This window comes from Gymnogyps californianus, chromosome 4, assembly GCF_018139145.2.
Source record: "Gymnogyps californianus isolate 813 chromosome 4, ASM1813914v2, whole genome shotgun sequence".
NCBI lineage: Eukaryota > Metazoa > Chordata > Aves > Accipitriformes > Cathartidae > Gymnogyps > Gymnogyps californianus.
Window position 1 is genome coordinate 53,453,153 of NC_059474.1, and position 18,138 is coordinate 53,471,290.

Below are 18,138 nucleotides of genomic sequence, written 5' to 3' on the forward strand. Positions count from 1 at the left end.
AGGTTTATAATTGTTAACTACTTGAATTTCCTTGTAGCGTAGAAACATATGTATCTGTGAGATTTGCTGTATCCTCTCATTTCTCTCATTCGCGGTATTATTCTATCATAAAATAAGCCATCTCTTTTAGCATTTAAAGACTTTATGTGAATTAAACAATGTCTATTGTTTTTAAAAATTACAAATTCTTAAGGAGTGCACGCAAGTTAAACTGACGCAAAATATTACAGAGAAATTCTGACATAGCATATATTTAGCTTATCACTGTTAGGGGAGTGGGAGAACTGAGCAGTCAAAGATGAACTTGTCCATCATATTCTGTATACTGCAATAGTATATGAGCTAGGACATATAAACTCAAGGGAGGACAGCTTCGACTTTTTTATCATCTCTCATTTTGTTTGGCTGCACACGTACAAACTGCTACAAAAACCAAACTAGCAGGAAATCCAGAAGCACCTTGCACCAAAGCAAACTGAAGGGAAGCAGCAAATGCATCAGGTTAGAAATGGGAGCTGCTTAAAGTGGAACTGGAGTTTGTTGATTGAGGTTAAGGCTGACTTTCACCCTTAAGCAGTAAAGTGAAATCCTAAGTCATGTTCAAGTGGTGTAAAGTAAGCCTGAGCAGAGCATGCCGGCATGGGGCACTGCTTCAGCCCGGGTCTCCAGTGGACCTTTCTTCAAAGCACGCTGTGGAAGCCCATAGGTTCAGTTGTCCATGATGGTCTCGCATTTTTGGACCTCATTTGAAAAAAATGAACCTGGGAGGGTGTTAGAACCTCTAGTAAACCAAAGGCCACTCGAGGATCTGCGTCGTGTTCTGCACGACAGGGTAACATCGTGTATTTCACATGTAAACCAGTGGCTAAAGTTTTTCTTGTTGTAACTTGGAGATGAATGTTAATGTGCTGACACAAAACAATACAATTTCTGTTAATAACAGATGGCTTCATTCTCCACGCCTTTATTTATAGTTTACAGGATTTACATTCATGCCAACCAAAGCTTTAGGCATCAAAACAAATGTTGAAATTTTTTAATCGCCTATTAAAAATTATGTCCTTTATGTCTTTTTATTTCTAAATAGAGATGTCTATTTAGAAAACTTCTTCGCAAGTGTTGACATGTGTGCCTTAGCCTGATAGCCTGATTTAAGCTATGAGTGTTGGTAAACTTTCTGGGTTTTGTTTAAAATGGAACAAAACCACATACAAACCAAAAAACCCCCAAAACTGTAACAGCAGGCTGTCAGTAGAGGGTATCACTCCATTTATCTTTTTTTTTTTTTTTTTTTTTTTTTTTGAGTCAAAGCATAGCCTGCTTGTGCACTTCAGCTTAACAAAGCTTGCTTTTACTCTGCAATGTGGCAATATTGATCAGTTACTTAAAATGTAATAGCTGGGTCATACAACCCCTTCTTTTTTTAAGGAAGGAATTCTAGGAGGATATATGCCTGTGAAGTCTTGTGCTAAATTTTAACAAGTACCTGATTTAAAATTCAGAAAAATCTGTGTGGAAATTACTTCTGTTTTAACAAAAGAATGGCAAATCCAAAGGATCTTGTATTCTTCAATTCTTTAAGTCCATTAATAAACCAGGAAGATTTCTGTTCTTTACCGTGAAATAACTTTATGCATAAATACGCATGAAAATACTGTAATTACAAATATGACCCAGTTACTGCAGAAATAAATTTATTAGAAGGTTTTACACTTTCTGCAGACAGCCCTACATGGAATCCAGGAGAAGCTTGATGGGCCTGAAGGGCCTGTTTTGACACAACTCCAGGCTTCTTGGCTCTGAAACAGAGAATATCCATATTGTAGTGAAGATATGAAGTTTAGAGGAAGGAAATATTAAGTAACTAGTGTGGACTTGAGGAAGCAAGTGGCTTCTATGTCAAAATCAATAATGCCTTATAGTTTAAAAGGAAAATTTAAGTTTTAAAGACAGGGTGTCACATGGTAGGTCTGTGGCTGGGACAAGGTTGTGAGAACGAGACTTGTGAGTAGCAATTCTCACAGCAACAAAGAGATCAAGAGCTCTTGGAGAAAGCATGTATTCATCATTGATGTAGGAAGGATTGTGACATGGAGCCATTATTTAAAAAAAAAATAAATAAAAATTGATGATAGATTAGATACATCTTCTAGCAAGCATGAGTGAAGCAACCTCTGCTCTTAGTAGTAGACTCAGGGTACAAAGCAGTGGAGGAAGTTAGCCTTGGTCAAGGTGGGAACACGTGTTTTGAGAAAATGAGGACATGGTGGCAGAGCAGTTACAGCACAAAGATCTCTTCTCAGCCAAGATAGGGAATACCCTATTGCGGGATAGGGAGCCACAGTGATACTGAATGTGGGCTGTCCACATGGCTCAGCTGCAAGCTTTTGATTCAGACACTGGTGTGCTTCATCTTTGTAAACCATGCGCACTCAGGAGCGGTGGACAGGCCTTGTGTTAGTTTGTATTTACACTGAGATTCTAGTATCTTGACTTGTCCTCTGCCAGCTTGTTTGCTATGACATTTAGAAAATGTATTTGTGTGTTTTATCTTCCTTGTCCCTCTGTAAAATGAGGACAATACTGACTTGAAACGTGCATGTGCAAAAAAAAAAATGGAGAAACTGAATGGTACTAAAACCTGGTCAGGATGATAGTACTGCCCATGAAAATGTATCGGTAAGTGCTAATGACCTGGTAGATTTGTGTAAGTTTGTGTTTCATAGATTTCACAGGAGGTCGGGTTCATTGCAAGAAAAAAGAATTTAGGTGAATCTTAGCTTGGTGAAGAAATTCTCCTCCAACACTGAAATGTGAAGATCTGAAAAGAATGAACCAATTCTTGCTGATCTTCTGGGCCTGTCAGTACTTGGTGAACACAAAAAAACCTGACGTAGTTTTGGGAAACTTCTTATCCCTGAATCTTTATTTTTTTTCCCAGTCTGCCGAAGTCCGGTTTGAATGTGCCGTTTGTGGTACAGTTAGAACTGGGACCGAGTAATGCTGAGCTCTGGACAGATTCATAACAAAACCTTAGTAGCCTTCTTCATAGGTTGGTTTGCCTTGATGCCTACATTATGCTTACGTCTTATATCTTTAGTATCTAATAGGGATTGCTTAAAAGGAGATCTGATGATAATCAGTACATTTTTTTTCTTCCTTTTGTGGTTTTGTTCGGTTAGTGGGCCTGGCCTTCAAAGCTTGCTTTGCACTGTACGTTGCCTCCCCTTGAGGATTTTAAGAGTTTAAAGCCCCTATATTTTACATTAGAAACTCTTCAGAGAAATTGTCTCTTTTAAGATATGTTTTACAGCGCGAGGAGCTGTAATGCTGACCTTCAGTGTGGATTCACACAGTTTTGCAGTGGGCCGAGTGTGTAAGGAATATCTGCAGTTTTGAGAGGAGATTGGGATGCTGTTGCTGTCTGCTACTTGAATTACTTGCTGCCTGCAGCAGCTGTGGATTTTCACTGTAGCACCTTTGCTGCTATTACCAGTGTTCATAGTATTTTTTTTTATTATTATTATTATTTTGCAGTTTACAAAAATGACTAAGACTACTGGTTTATCAGAAGACATAGTGTGGAACTGCAAGATACTGCTGAAGGAGAGGGATGTGGTTCTAAAGCTCATGAATAAATGTGAAGACATTTCAAATAAACTGACAAAACAAGTAACCAGGATTACTGAAGATGGAGGATGTGGATGGAACATAGAGCAACCGTCCATTCTGAATCAGAGGTATCTTTCACTTTTTTATACTTACAAGGGTGTCGGATAATAAGGTACACTTGAAGACTGGGGTTTTCAAACCTGTAGTCTCTAAATGTAGAGTTGCAAATTTTTGACACTTAGCATCTCTCAGTGAACTAGATAGTGACGTGCAATACTTGAGGGAATCCAACCAATGTTTTTAAGTATATCAGGAAAGCTGGTGAGGAGGAGAAGAACATAAAACCAAAAAGATACAGCTGCTCAATACCTTGTTTTACTTGCTCCAGTTTTTGATGAATGTAGAAGCCAACCCTGAGCGATGGGATCATGAGTTGTCAACTTATTTCGAACAAAAGGCCGAACAAAACTGCTTTTCTAATGGGGGACCTTATATTTCAAAGATGCCAAATTGAAATAAATCTGAGCAAATGTGTAAAGTTTATCAGCTGGACTGAAGACCTTGGTCAGGAAGTTCAGATACACAAAATGATCTGGAACTCTTTATCCAGTGGGAGGGGCACTGGGGCTGCGTTAGGGGGAAGGATTTATTTCAGAGAGGTAAATGGTAAGGATCTCCAAATGGATATTGGGAATAGAGAGCTTAGGAGGAAGGAATGGAAATAGGTATTGTGGGGGGCATTATCCTAAGGGTTAGCAAGCATTGAGGTGAAGTGGGCATGGCCGGAGTAGCAACCTGGGTTAGACTTGGAGGTTGTTCGTTCTACATAGCAAAAGGATTTTCAGCTGTGTCAAAATAAAACCTGAGAGGAAGAGGGAGTTGTTTGGAGGGAGCTTAGCAGTGATGTTTCTTTTTTTGGCAAAAAATGCTGAACTAGGTGACTTGCTGTTGAGTGTATGTTGTGGGTTGTGTGTGTTTGGTTTTTTGTTTGGTGCTGACACCACCAGTAATTGTACAACAGAGCAAACTTAGTGGTGCAGCTGCTAAATGCCACTCAATTTTTTGTGTATTTTAAAAATTAGCAGTTGTGTAACTGCTTTTGACTGGTTGTGGATCACTGATTTTAGAAGAAAGGTATTTATTGTAATGTTCATTTTGATCATTTAAGATGTATGAAAATTCAGGTAAACTACTTAGTTCAGAAATGCTGTCTGGTATTCAGGTGACTGATTAAATAAAATATGATAAATTTTTCACTACACGAGGAGATCTGGAGTGCATTAAAATATAGTCAATGTTACACTTACCATTCTGTGAATAACATAAGTGTAAAGTTGTGTTTCACGGAGAAACAAGTAAAAGATGGTAACACGTTAAGCTTGATTTCTTAACAGTTTGGAACTCAAGCCGTATCAGAAGATTGGTTTGAACTGGTTAGCACTGCTGCATAAACACGGATTGAATGGCATATTGGCTGATGAAATGGTAAGTGTGAAACCGATTATTTAAGAATCGTTAAAAGTTTTACTAAAATGACTTTGTTAAATTCTTTCATTTCCTAGAAACCCCAAGCAGATTATAAGTAATTTGTTTTAGCTAATATAACTTAAATTGCAAACAGTTTCTCCAGATGTTTAGAAGCTGCTGAGCTCTTTCTTACTTTCAATTTGAAAGTCAAAAGTAGCCTAAGATTTATGGACACTGGTAATTACAAGTCACATTGTGTCTTCTGACGCAATGGAAGCAGTTTCTACCACAACAGATTATCCTCAAACCATTCATTTTAATAGCTCCTTGCCCATAAATATAACTCATTCTACTTGTCCAGCATTTAGTTGTAGTAAGCCCCTATCTTCTGTATTTCTCCATCAGTTTCAAAACAGATAGTTAACAATACTGAAAAAACTAAGTGGGTAGGAACTTTTCTGCTTCTCCAGCATTTCAACCATCTCTTGTCATTATGGTCCCCATTTTGAAATAAGAGAAAAGCTTATGGGTTTGAGGTTTTGTTTGGTGCTGACACCACCAGTAATTGTACAACAGAACAAACTTAGTGATGCAGATACTAAATGTTAAATTTGTTGTCAGTTGCTTTCAATCCGGGCTGCTGTTCATCTTGTGACGAACCATGAGTGAGTGGATGAGTTTGCTTCACTAAGACTTAGGCAGTGTTTCTCAACTTCTCTATGTTTTGTATTTGTAAGAACTACCTTATGTGCATATTTTGTGGTAGATAAGATAAATTTTTAAATCCATGATACAGAAGACAGGAAAGTGAGTATTGGCAGAAACATAGGCTTATCTTAAAGAAATCTGATTTCCATATTAATTCCACTTCAGAATAGCTGTAACATCCTTTGTACAACTGGCTTAAATGGAAAGAAGCAATTAGTTTCCAAGTAATCTTTTGTCTGCAGCACTGTTTCAGGAAGGTAAATTTTTGAAGATTTGAGGGATGAACTTGAACTAAAATGAAAAACTTTATAAATGGAAAAGATGAATCCCTGATGCTCAAATGTTGAGCTGAAAGGATAATTGAGTTTGAGTGTGATTGTACTTAAGAAGGAATTGTCTTCTGTAAAACAATGCAGCTAAACAGAACAATTTTTCTATGCAGATTTGTAATCTTTAGTTAAGATTAAGTACACTGTAATTGTCTTATGAGTACAAAACACTATTATATTCTACAGATTGTAAATTTTGTTTAAACGGATTTGTGTTCTCTTAGGGCTTAGGAAAAACAATTCAAGCTATTGCATTTCTAGCTTATCTCTACCAAGACGGCAATAGGGGTCCCCATTTGATAGTTGTGCCAGCTTCAACATTAGGTAAGTTACAAGCTTCAAAATTATTTGTTTGTTTAAAAAAAAAAAAAGATGGACGGACTGTGAAACAAAGGTAATTTTGTGAAAGAAAACTTAATTTTCTTACGGTGATATTCAACTCCTTAAGTAAGTTGAATTGGAATGCAAACCATACTGAAGGCATGCTTGTTCTGAATTAATTAGACCTAACATGGAATTTTTTTTTAATATGCTTTGTATGCTTCAAAAAAAATAAAGCTGCTTGTTACAATTTGAACTTGTTTAGCAAAGCAGTCTTTTTACTTACTGAATATTGGCTGAAATTCCTGGTCTTCAGGCTGTGCTTAGGATTAGGTTTCACAGCATTTGAGACATTCAGTGTCTTTTTTTCCTCTCTGCTGCACAGAATCTGTCAAAGCAGATCAAAATCCTAAAACGATGAGGCTGACTGTCTTAGTTGTGTGTTTTAGTTGTTTAATGACCTCAGTCGAAAGCAGGAAGAATATGATGGAATAAAATATGTCAGCGAAGCTGATGAGTTTGAGCAGAAACTAGTTCTCTGTGGAGTTAAATTTGGTTTTGTTGAATGATTATAGAAAGGAGAAAGTAGCAAGTTTAATTTAGAAAGAAAATACTGCTTTTAATGTAAAATACTTATTTGGACTTCAAAAATTTCTCTTCACACATCAGAAAAGCTTCCGGTTGTTCAATGTCAGTTCGAAATTGCCATTTTCAGTGTGCTTTTAAAATCCACTAGAACCCATTTTTTTAAATAACTCTTAAAAATGCACGTTACTTAAAACCTGAGGTGTACATAAAGGTGTAAATGAAAGTGCTTTTGTGAAGTGAATCATAAAGGCTCATGAATCGTAGTGGCAGGTTGGCCCAAGCCATCCAGCATGGGGATGCCCGGGAAGTGCAGTCTACCTGCAGCTTTCCCGACGCTTTTCTGGATGTGTCTCCTCAGCTGTGATCTGGGTCTGGCCCGGGTCAAGTGGCATTTACCAGAGACCCCCTTCTGCAATGGTTTGGGGTCAGCGTTTGTGCTGGCTGTCAAGCAGCTTCCCCTTGGGCATGGTAATGTTGCCAGTGGCCCCTCTGCTGGCTGCACGCCTGGAGCTGGGTCGAGTTGTCAGGCTTCCTTGCCTACTCCCAGAGGCACTGTCTCTCCTGATGAAACACTTCTGGATGCGAGTACCGACAAATGAAGTGTTTTGCTTTCTGAGGAATTAACTGTCTAGGAAGGAAATCAGGCTGAAAAGTTAAGCATTGTATTATTTTTGCGTGATGGTTACAGACCATGCAGGGTCTGTTTCTGTAGGAGTTTAAACTGCAAGCTGGTTAAGCAAGAGTTACTTAAAGCCCAGTTGTGGGTTAATTTCCCTAAATATTACCAGTTTTCCAGTGTTTAGACAGAAAGTTTCTTAACCTTCAGGAGAATTTAAAGGCATTTGCTTTACAATCAGATGTTTGGTTTAATGCTGAGGTGTGTCTGAAGTTATGTAAGGCATAACAAAGTATAAATGACTTGGTTTTTATTTTAATTATGTCTTACAGATAACTGGATAAGAGAAGTTCATCTGTGGTGTCCTGAACTGAATGTCCTTTTTTACTATGGTGAGGAATCTAATTTAGAAATGAATCCAATAATACAGTTGCTTGCATGGTCAGCCTAAGAAAAGATGAATTGCTCATGGAAGCATTTTTTTTTTAAAGACAGTTGCTTAAATACACATATGTATTGCTGAATGTATTTCTGTGTACTGTCTTAATTTTTATATGTACATAAATATATGTAATTGTACTCATTTTGTTTTGTCCTTTTGTAGGATCCCAAGAAGATAGGAAACATCTCAGGGTGGACATTAGTAATAAAGTTGTGGATTTCAATGTGATTGTAACTACGTAAGTACAGTAATTAAATAACAAGTGAGATTTAGTTAGCTCCTGCTGACCTCTAGTGGTACAACAAAACAAACAATGTTTGGAGTTTGGTGAGATGGGAAGGGAACTTATTTTTGGTTTCAGGTAATCGTTAACTAGGGTTTTATTAATGTGTAACAGATACTATGTAATAGATGCTTTAGATATTATCTATTAATTACATCATACATGCTAATAGATACATATTACTTTGTAATAGATTTGCACAGTTTTTTGGAAAGTGTTACTGAGAGCACTGGCTCATTGAGTAAACTGTAATTATTTGCCAATAGTAAACTGTGTTATGGTTGGTTACTTCTAGGCAGTTTTACTTACTGCCCCTCGTATTCTCTCCATAACTCTTAACAACTTTAGAGAATTGAATTTGATTGTGATAACAGTATGTTCGTGTTAAATTTGCATTTAATGTGTCTTTTATGATATCTTTCTCTGACAGATACAACTGTGCAATTAGCAGCTCAGATGATCGAGGACTGTTTCGCAGGTTGAAGCTTAACTATGCAATTTTTGATGAAGGTCATATGCTCAAGAACATGAGCTCTGTACGCTACCAGCACCTTATGACAATTAATGTAAGAGCTTTAGTTATTGTTGGGTTAGAGGGGACAACTGCTGTTTTTTCTGTTTTGTAGTTACAGGCTGGGGGAAAATGGAGTATTAACTGTAAAGTTCATATACACATGATGTTCCAGCCACTACAGTATGCAAGTGGATATGCAAGTGTCCAGATACTTGTGGATATGCAAGTTCCAGCCACTACAGTATGCAAGTGTTGATGTGGTCTTAGGAGTGGATCCCTGCATTGTGAACTCTTTCAGGGAGACAAGATCCCAAAGAAATGCAATAAATTTCCTATAGCATTGTTACAATGATGGTAGTGGTTCATTTCAGTATTAAGCAATTTTCCAGTTTTATCCCACAGTAGTAAAGATAGTAAAAATGCTGTTCTGATGACTTGTGCTGAAACATTGTAGTATTTAAGGACCTCCTTTGATAGGACTGTGCAAGAAAAGCTAGCTTTAAAATAATTTTTTCTTGTAGCTTGCAGCCTGAGTCAGCAGCATTTTGAAAAAGAGAAAATTTGAGTACAGCTCTTTCTCTGATTATTGTGACTTAGCACTGTAGTATTCGTACAGTAATACTATACTTATGATCACTTACTACAACTTATTTTTCAAGATCAAATTTTCGTCAAAAGCTTTTTTAAGAAGCTGATCTTTAAGCAATTAAAGTATGGCTTGTACTTGCAATTCAAAACTTGTGCATAAGTACTGTATGACATTCAAAAAGATATGATATGGGAGCAACAATTAGCACATTAATTTAAAAAAACAAAACAGAAAAAAACCCAAACAAACAAGAAAAACCCTAATAGAGCCAGGATGGCTTTTCTTACATCTGGATTAGGCTTCTTGAATAGTCTTAAATTGATATGTGCTCAGTTCCCCACAGGTCTGTAAACCGTTTTGTTGACTTAACCAGGAAATTATTCCATGAGATCTAAATGTATATTACGTTTAAACAGTTATAATTTAAACCAAGCTCATTTTCTCAGTTCTCCATAGCTGTGTTGTTTCTGCCAATATTAATTTTTAGCCTGTTTGACTAATGTTTCTCACTGCTGTTTTCCACTTTGGACAAACAGGCAAAGAATCGCTTACTGCTAACAGGGACTCCGGTTCAAAATAATCTGTTGGAATTGATGTCCCTCTTGAATTTTGTCATGCCGCACATGTTCAGCAGTAGCACAAGTGAAATCCGAAGGATGTTCTCTTCAAAAACAGTAAGTATTATATATTCTCTTCTTGAAAATAACTTTTTTTTTTTTGCTAGAACACTGCTGTTGCTGCATAACTTCTGTTTTATTGGTATCTTATGGAAACAGGTAATGTGATTATGAAAATCTAGAAAATGAAACAATGAAATAAACCATTTAAAGTAACAACGTGTCATAACAGGGTATCTCAGAATACTAATGGTCCTGTTAGATCTGTCTGTTCTGGCTGGGTTTTCCATCAAGTTAGAATAGTTAAGGTACTGTTGTTACAACTGAAAACCTCACACTGTAATTGAATTCTTGCAATATTTTCCTTAGAAGAGTGCTGAAGAACAAAGTATATATGAAAAGGAGAGGATTGCACATGCAAAGCAGATAATAAAACCATTCATCTTGAGAAGAGTAAAAGATGAGGTAATGTTTTATCTTTAAAATAATGGTTTCATATTATCAAAAAGCCTGATAATCTTTGAGACTAACAGTAGAATTTAAGGTCAAATTTTGTCAGTGCTAGTTTTAGCTGTTTATCTAGGAAGAGCAAGAAACTTGAGCTATCTTTCAGGAGTTTGTAAGTAAAAATGTGACCTGCTGCAGCTTTGGGTTTTGATGCTTATTGTTTGCTGACTATTTACAGTTGGGAATTTTAGTTAGGAAGGATCACCGAAAGATGATTCGGTGCACTGCTAAGTGATGAGAAGTGAGAAATCCTCCACATTAACCACAAAAATATTTGTGACTTCATAGTAATGACGTTTTATTTTAACTGAAAGGATTAAGGCAGTGAATGTGCATGTATGTATTTGTGTATATGTATGACTAGAAATGTGTGTTTTAAGTTATTTTGCTATCATCAAAATTTTTTTTTCATTCTAAAATCCAAAACCTATTTAAATTCTTCTATTTAGAATTGCATATATAAAAGAAAGGGAAAACTTAATAGTGATCCAGAAAGTGTTTCTGCGTACTTGCATACTTTAGTAGTCAGTGGCTGGAAGAGGGTATCTCTGATTAACAGGAGAGTAGGTTCCATGTATTGTTATTTCATGCAGTTTTGGAGTGTGCAGACCACGTTACTTGATGGAGGGGTGATGTATAATCCAAATCAAGTTCTGAATAAGTCGACCTGCTGACTCAGTGAAGTTGCAGCCAATTAAAGGAGTTGGGATGGGGAGAATGGAGTAGCTTAAAAGCAGGCTTGTAAGATAGTACAGAATTACTGACTGTTCACTACAGTACAGTTTTTACCTGGTATGTTTTTATTTCATCAGGTCCTTAAACAACTACCTCCCAAAAAAGATCTCATTGAATTATGTGCCATGTCTGAGAAACAGGAACAACTATACTGTGATCTCTTAAACAAGCTCAAGAAAACTATTAACAGTAATGGTATGTGAGGGTCTCGTTTCCTTTTGCTGGATTTTTTTCATGCCAAGGCATCTGTTGAATGTGACTACAAAGCCCTTGCTTTGTAGAAATGTCTAATACTCATAAACTGACTATATCCTTTCTATAAATTTTTTCCTAAGTTCAGGTAATAGGTGAAATGTCAAATTCAGTTCTTACAATTAAAGTTCTCCGGAGAGATAAATATGTGTCAGATAGGCATCTATGTACTACTTCTGAATATACCTTATTTCTTTGCTTACAGAGAAAAACTCTGATATGGGAAATGTAATGATGCAACTTAGAAAAATGGCTAATCACCCTCTCTTGCATCGTCAGTATTACACGACTGACAAGCTCAGGACAATGTCCATGCTTATGCTCAAGGTAAGGTGGTGAGATTCAGAAGCAATCCTTAATTTCCCAGAATTTTTAATGCAACTTAAATAGATTTTTTTTTTTTAATTGTCAGTCCTCTGGTTGAAAGTGTGTCTTTGCAAAACTTAATTCATTGTTGCTGCTTTTTATTTCTCTGCATCTATCCAGTGCTCTAATCAAGCTCTGTATGTGTTTAACACTGATTTTTGTATCAGATATTAGAATGGAGAGAACAGTTGTGGGACTGCAGTCATCTCCTTTTCATTAGCTCCTCCTTAACACCTCTTCCCTCCACCCCAAAATTTAAAACCAAAGTACTTATGAAAAAAATCTTGGGTGGGCACTTGAGTTTACTGGTATTTTCTGAGTAGCAAGAAATCTAGGCTGTACAGAACTAAAATAGGGAAGACATAAGTATTGAACTGTTGAGGATTTTTTTTTTTGTAGTTTGGCTGGGGGTAATGCCTGTGGAGTTTGGGGAAAACTGTTGGTTCTTTCTAAAGTATAAAAAAAATCTGAATGTGCAGCAGGTGCTCTAAGAAAATTGTAGCTGGCTTTGAATATCTTTAGCTTTGTTTTAAAATAAAGCCAGTCAAGGCTGGGGGGAAGGGAAGAAGTGACCCATTGGTTTATGAAGGATTTTTGTCCCTTTTTGTTCCTACTCATACCATCGTACTCTCCAGATGTGGCTTTTCTTTTCCTCTTTCTTCCAGGCATGACATCCCTCTACCCACCCTACATCTTGGGCTGGGCTTCCCATGTCTTCTACCATCTATCCAAGGATTGGACCTCCCTTTTAGGGAATGTGTCTTCAGGGGAAGAGGTCTGATACAGGGGTAAAAGGTCGTAGGGCTTGATGGGAACTAGGTAATTGCTATGGAGGTTGAGCATATACTTCTTAGTTTTTGGTAGTACAAGTTCTTGTAAAAGCTAAATTGCGAAGTAATGATCCTCTACTATAAACCTGGGATTGCAGAGTTCACCTTTTGTTGCTTGCATGAGCCACGCTCTGGCATTTGTCCATGTCTAGTTGTGCTACTTTGTTCTTTCAGAAACTTTGGATGTTATTGTGTGGTGTTTTTGTTTTTTCTTGTCTGTCTGGTGAGATTGTGTATTGCATTATTTCCCTTCGGTTTTGCTAACAGGAACCCACACATTGTGATGCTAACCCTGACCTTATCTTTGAAGATATGACAGTAATGACAGATTTTGAGCTACATTTGCTTTGTAAGCAATATTCTCACGTCAGTGACTTCAAGTTAGACATGGATCAGATCTTGGATTCTGGAAAGTTTAGAGCACTGGAACGCATTCTCTCTGACCTTAAAGAGAAGGTTGGTACTACAGATGGCTGAAACATCTTTTCCTGTCCATCTAAAGGGTGGCTCTAAATAACTGGTTAAATTAACATCTGCTAGTTGTATATGTAACCCAGTTGCTTTTCTGTGGAGTATTACAATGTGATTTAGTGCATGTGCAGTATTGCAAAGCAATACTTACAGCTTTTAATATGCAGTCCTGCCTGTGAATGTCACTTGAGAAAGCTGAAATAAGCTTTCCCATTTTTCCAAGTTTCAGAATACTCATCCCGAGTTAACACTACTTTCTCAGTGTGTGGAGGGCTAGCATCATTTTCACAGCTCATGAACTTTGACCTTCTTTTGGCAATTGAATAAGACTGTATTACATTAGAATAATCATGTATGTGTTAAGCCAGTGTAAAGGTAAGAACAGGTCACTGCTTTGAGTCGTAGATTCAAAGTGGCTTATTTTACAAATAAGCTTGTACCATAATACTTCAGAGTATCCTGAATTTGCACAAGTGTATGCTGTGCATCTGTTCAATTATTTCAGACAAAGGAGTGCTACTGCTCTGTATTATATGGAATATAGCTTAAATTTAAGTTTTTAATGAAAATATTTTGTTGATGTTTATAGATCTGTCATTTAGGCATTTGACATGTGATTTCTAGATTGCTTGAGTCACCTAAGTACAAAGTAACTAAAAGAATTATTGTACCGACAAAAGGTGGGTTAATGCAGCAGAAATACTGGATACGATATCTTCACTGAAAGTCAGTCCTGACTTGATGAATTTCAGCTTAGTCTTTTAGTTTGGAAACAGGGATTCAGTCAAAGTAAAATCACGTATTTGCACAAATAAAGTATTTGTGTAGTTTGTTATCTGTAATTGACATGTTTTAAAACTTTTGTTTTGCTTTGTCATTTCCAGGGTGACAGAGTTGTATTGTTTAGCCAGTTTACTATGATGCTGGATATCTTGGAAGTTTTCTTAAAACATTGGCAACATAGATATATTAGGTTGGATGGAAAAACACAGATTTCTGATCGGTATGTGACTTGTTTGCTGAAGATGAGAGAGAGAAAATGGATGTGTGCATGGAGGGGGGGAGGCAACTTAAAACCCTTACCTTTGTTTTCCAATACTGTCCTGGTTTTGGCTGGGATAGAGTTAATTTTCTTCCTAGTAGCTGATACAGTGCTGTGTTTTGGATTTAGGATGAGAATAATGTTGATAACACACTGATGTTTTAGTTGTTGCTAAGGTGTGTTTATACTAAGTCAAGGACTTTTCAGCTTCTCACACTGCCCTGCCAGCGGAGGCTGGGAGTGCACAAGAATTTGGGAGGGGACACAGCCAGGACAGCTGACCCAAATTGGCCAAAGGGGTATTCCATACCATATGATGTCATGCCCAGTATATAAACTGGGGGGAGTTGACCGAGGGACGCTGCAGCTCGGGGATTGACTGGGCATCAGTCAGCGGGTGGTGAGCAATTGTATTGTGCATCACTTCTTTTGTATGTTCTATTATTATTATTATTTTCCCTTCCTTTTCTGTCCTGTTAAATTGTCTTTATCTGAACCCATGAGTTCTACTTTTTTCTTCTCCGATTCTCTCCCCCATCCCGCTGGGCAGGGGGAGTGTGTGAGCGGCTGCGTGGTGCTTAATTGCCGGCTGGGGTTAAACCATGACAGATGTATAGAATTCTGTGGTCACTGGGCATTGACTATAGAAGGGGTTTAATGTTGGATTTCAGATTGCCTTAGTAAGGATGAGGCTGAAAGGTGAGTTTTAGATGATCAGGTTACAGTCTTAGCCATTGAAACGGAAAACTTGTATCTTCAGCAGTTCGTGGTGCGTTCGATTTGCTTGTGTATCAGCATGCCATAACAAAAGCTCACCTGTAGATACTCCTTGAGTGTATAGTGTATCTCTATTACAATAGGCAGATAAGCCTCTCTCTTTCTCTAGGACAAATCATTTACTCTGTCCTTCACAGCTGAAAATGTAGCAATGCTTTTCTTCTATTTGAGCTGTGCTGGCTTTCTGCTGTTTCCTGTTTCATGATTTTCTAAAACTTTTTTTAGATGCTCTTTCCTTCATTTCAAAAAACTGTCATTCTTGCTGTGGTATTACTTCCCACTTACAGCTGGTCTGTTACTTCCCTTGTATGTGCAATTAGTACAGAAGACAGTCATGAAGCTAAATTCCCCATGCCCCCCCCGCTTTTGTTTCATGTACTTCAGTCTTCCCTCGTCCTCCAACTTTGTATTCTATGATCATCCAAAAATCTTTGTCCAAGCCTCTTTTCATTCTTTGCTATCAGTCTGTCACTCAGTATGTTTCTCTGGTCCCTGCTGAAGAGTGTTGGTACCCTTTTTCCTTCTGCATAGCATCTGTACTTTTGAGCTGCTTTGTAGTGCCGCTGTCCTCCCTTTCAAAAGATCATCATCCTAACTTCTGTATTCAACTCTGGAGCCGGTGTGGTGCTTTCTCCAAGGCCTGATGCATGTTTTCTTGTGTTCTGCAGGATACATCTAATAGATCAGTTCAATACAGATATGGGTATATTTGTCTTTCTCCTGTCAACCAAAGCTGGTGGCTTGGGAATTAATCTGACCTCAGCAAATGTTGTTATTCTTCATGACATTGATTGCAACCCATACAATGATAAGCAAGCAGAAGACCGATGCCATAGAGTAGGTCAGACAAGGTAAGACTTTTTAATGATAATGCTTGGCTTTTCTTGGAGGCAAGCTCTCAAAGGAGGCTAAAAGGACAATATTTTATGATTAAAAATTCCATTTTAAGCAGAGACTTGCGTAAACCAGCTCTGGGTTCTATGAGAGCTAGGTAATTGTAATTGTCTTAGCACATGTTGCTGCCAGAACAAACCTTATTTACATTCTCCTCCTTTTCCCAGTTCTCTGTAACTGTCAAATTCTCCATAATTCTCAAATTTCTGGTGCTAGGAAGTATTTCAAGGCAGATCTGAAGTCTTGGGGACTGTTGGCAAAGCTGTTTGGTCTCTTTAGGAGACTGCTAAGCTCTAAAGTGCCACCCTATCGTAGAGTGAAACCATGGACTGTTTTAGAGTCCTCCATCAGAATAAGCTAACATGAGCAATAGAATATGTTTAATGACTGATATTTCAACTGTAGTATGGGATGAGGGAGAAGTGGAGTTGTTTCTGTTAACGGAGATTTTTGTGACCGTCCAGACTGCAGTGGTTGGGAGTGCAGGAGAAAACAAGTTTTTTGGCAGTACGGAACACAGTTGGTCCAGACAGAAAAACTAGAAGCTCTTTGTATTGCCCTTTTTTGTTCATTTCCTCCTTCTCGTTTTAAACCACTGCCAGCTGAGCAAAGGCATAGCATCCTTCTCTTTTGCACTAATCCAAAGAAACTATAAAAATGGATTTATCCTATTTTGTGGTTTTCAGAGAAGTAAAAGTCATAAAGCTAATTAGTAAGGGGACTATTGAGGAATCCATGCTCAAAATCAGCCAGCAGAAATTGAAGTTAGAACAAGATATGACTGCAGCAGATTCAGGTAAGTCTCTTGCACATAATGGTGTCCGCTTAAGTGAATTAAGGTTTCTGCAATATATTACTCTGAAAAAACAAGGTTCTTGATGCAGACAAGCCTTTTTATTTTTTCATGTTAAATAAACTAGAAAGACGTATTTATGCTGATTATTGTTTGGTTTGACCGGAAGTGCCCTCTGAATCTGACCCAGAAATCAATGACAGACTCCTACAAGTAGAGGATTTTGTACTGTTTTGGGGATCTAGACTTTTGTCTGTTTATGCGAAATATTTTGAGCTGTACTAATGCTTGTTTTTATTCCGCAGGAGAAGAAGGAACCATTCCAGCAGATATAGCCACACTATTAAAAGCTTCGTTAGGTCTCTAAAATGTAAATATGTTGTGGAATTCAAGGAAGAAAGGTGATGTTGTACCCCAAGGACTCTTACATTACTGATGACCATGAGTTTTATGAACATTTATAACTTTTTGTAGTTTCTTTATTGTATTCCTCATGGTATTGAAACTTTTTAACACCAATAGCATTCTTTTGATGCTTAAAAACATAAATGGCCCAAATGTGCCAACATTGGATGCTGAATAAACATTATTTTACAGATCACTTTTCAAAATGGGGACCTAAGTAGTAATTGTTTTAACAAATCTGCTACTGCTTAAGATTTGTCAGTATTTTTGTAATTATTTCTACCTCCAAATATATATATATAAACTGTCTGTTTCACTGGATTACGCGTGTAGATTTTTCTATATGTGCCTTATTTGACAATGCTTGAGTCTGTTTTCTGCTTGTTTTGGTTCATTTGATGTACCGTACTGGTTTTGTATCAACTTGTTCAAATAAAATTCCATAGATTAACAAAATGTTTTCATTTTGTGGTTATTGGGGGGGGGGGTGGTGTGTGATAACCTGCATGTTATAAATCAAATAGGCAGCTTTCAAACTAGCTGAAATGTTCCATTTGTACTGACTTGGCTTTATCCGGCAGTAGTTAATTACTGATGTTTCATTATACTCTAATCACAGTTGTGTTAGGATATTGATTATAAAAACAGAATTCCTGCCAAATGGAACTTTCCACCCAGGTTGCAATTTTTTTGTCAGTCCTTTGTGTAGATACCAGATCTGTGCCCTGGCATTGAAGTGCCTTAAACACAAAGCTTATGTCTTGCTCTCTTCTTGAAGTTTCAGTGAATTGTGAATTCACCTCTGTGAAATGAAGAGCTTCAGTGGTGTCAGTGATGAGGTGTGCCTCCACCTGAAGTTTATAATCTGCTGGCAAGGATGTGATTTGAGGAGGTAGGAGAGGAGGATGTCCTTTTCCCTGGACAGAGGAAAAGACTGAAATTTGAACTTTTGAACTCGAAGGAGTTAAGATTCAGACTGC

The 18,138-nt window shown here is 37.5% G+C and overlaps 1 protein-coding gene across 2 annotated transcripts in view; it reads left to right on the forward strand.

The window, feature by feature from the left end:
- SMARCAD1 (SWI/SNF-related, matrix-associated actin-dependent regulator of chromatin, subfamily a, containing DEAD/H box 1) overlaps positions 1-17,623 on the forward strand; it is a 47,009-nt gene extending 29,386 nt beyond the window's left edge. For both annotated transcript variants that reach the window (XM_050896018.1, XM_050896016.1), the window contains 15 exons: positions 3,538-3,740; positions 5,007-5,097; positions 6,341-6,440; positions 7,974-8,033; positions 8,246-8,321; positions 8,797-8,932; positions 10,006-10,143; positions 10,456-10,551; positions 11,406-11,523; positions 11,786-11,907; positions 13,044-13,232; positions 14,132-14,250; positions 15,735-15,917; positions 16,647-16,756; positions 17,059-17,623. In XM_050896018.1, the coding sequence (XP_050751975.1) occupies positions 3,538-3,740; positions 5,007-5,097; positions 6,341-6,440; positions 7,974-8,033; positions 8,246-8,321; positions 8,797-8,932; positions 10,006-10,143; positions 10,456-10,551; positions 11,406-11,523; positions 11,786-11,907; positions 13,044-13,232; positions 14,132-14,250; positions 15,735-15,917; positions 16,647-16,756; positions 17,059-17,120 (1,803 nt within the window). In that variant the 3' untranslated portion in view covers positions 17,121-17,623. The remainder of the gene's footprint in view (positions 1-3,537; positions 3,741-5,006; positions 5,098-6,340; positions 6,441-7,973; positions 8,034-8,245; positions 8,322-8,796; positions 8,933-10,005; positions 10,144-10,455; positions 10,552-11,405; positions 11,524-11,785; positions 11,908-13,043; positions 13,233-14,131; positions 14,251-15,734; positions 15,918-16,646; positions 16,757-17,058) is intronic.
- The last annotated feature ends 515 nt before the right edge of the window (positions 17,624-18,138 follow it).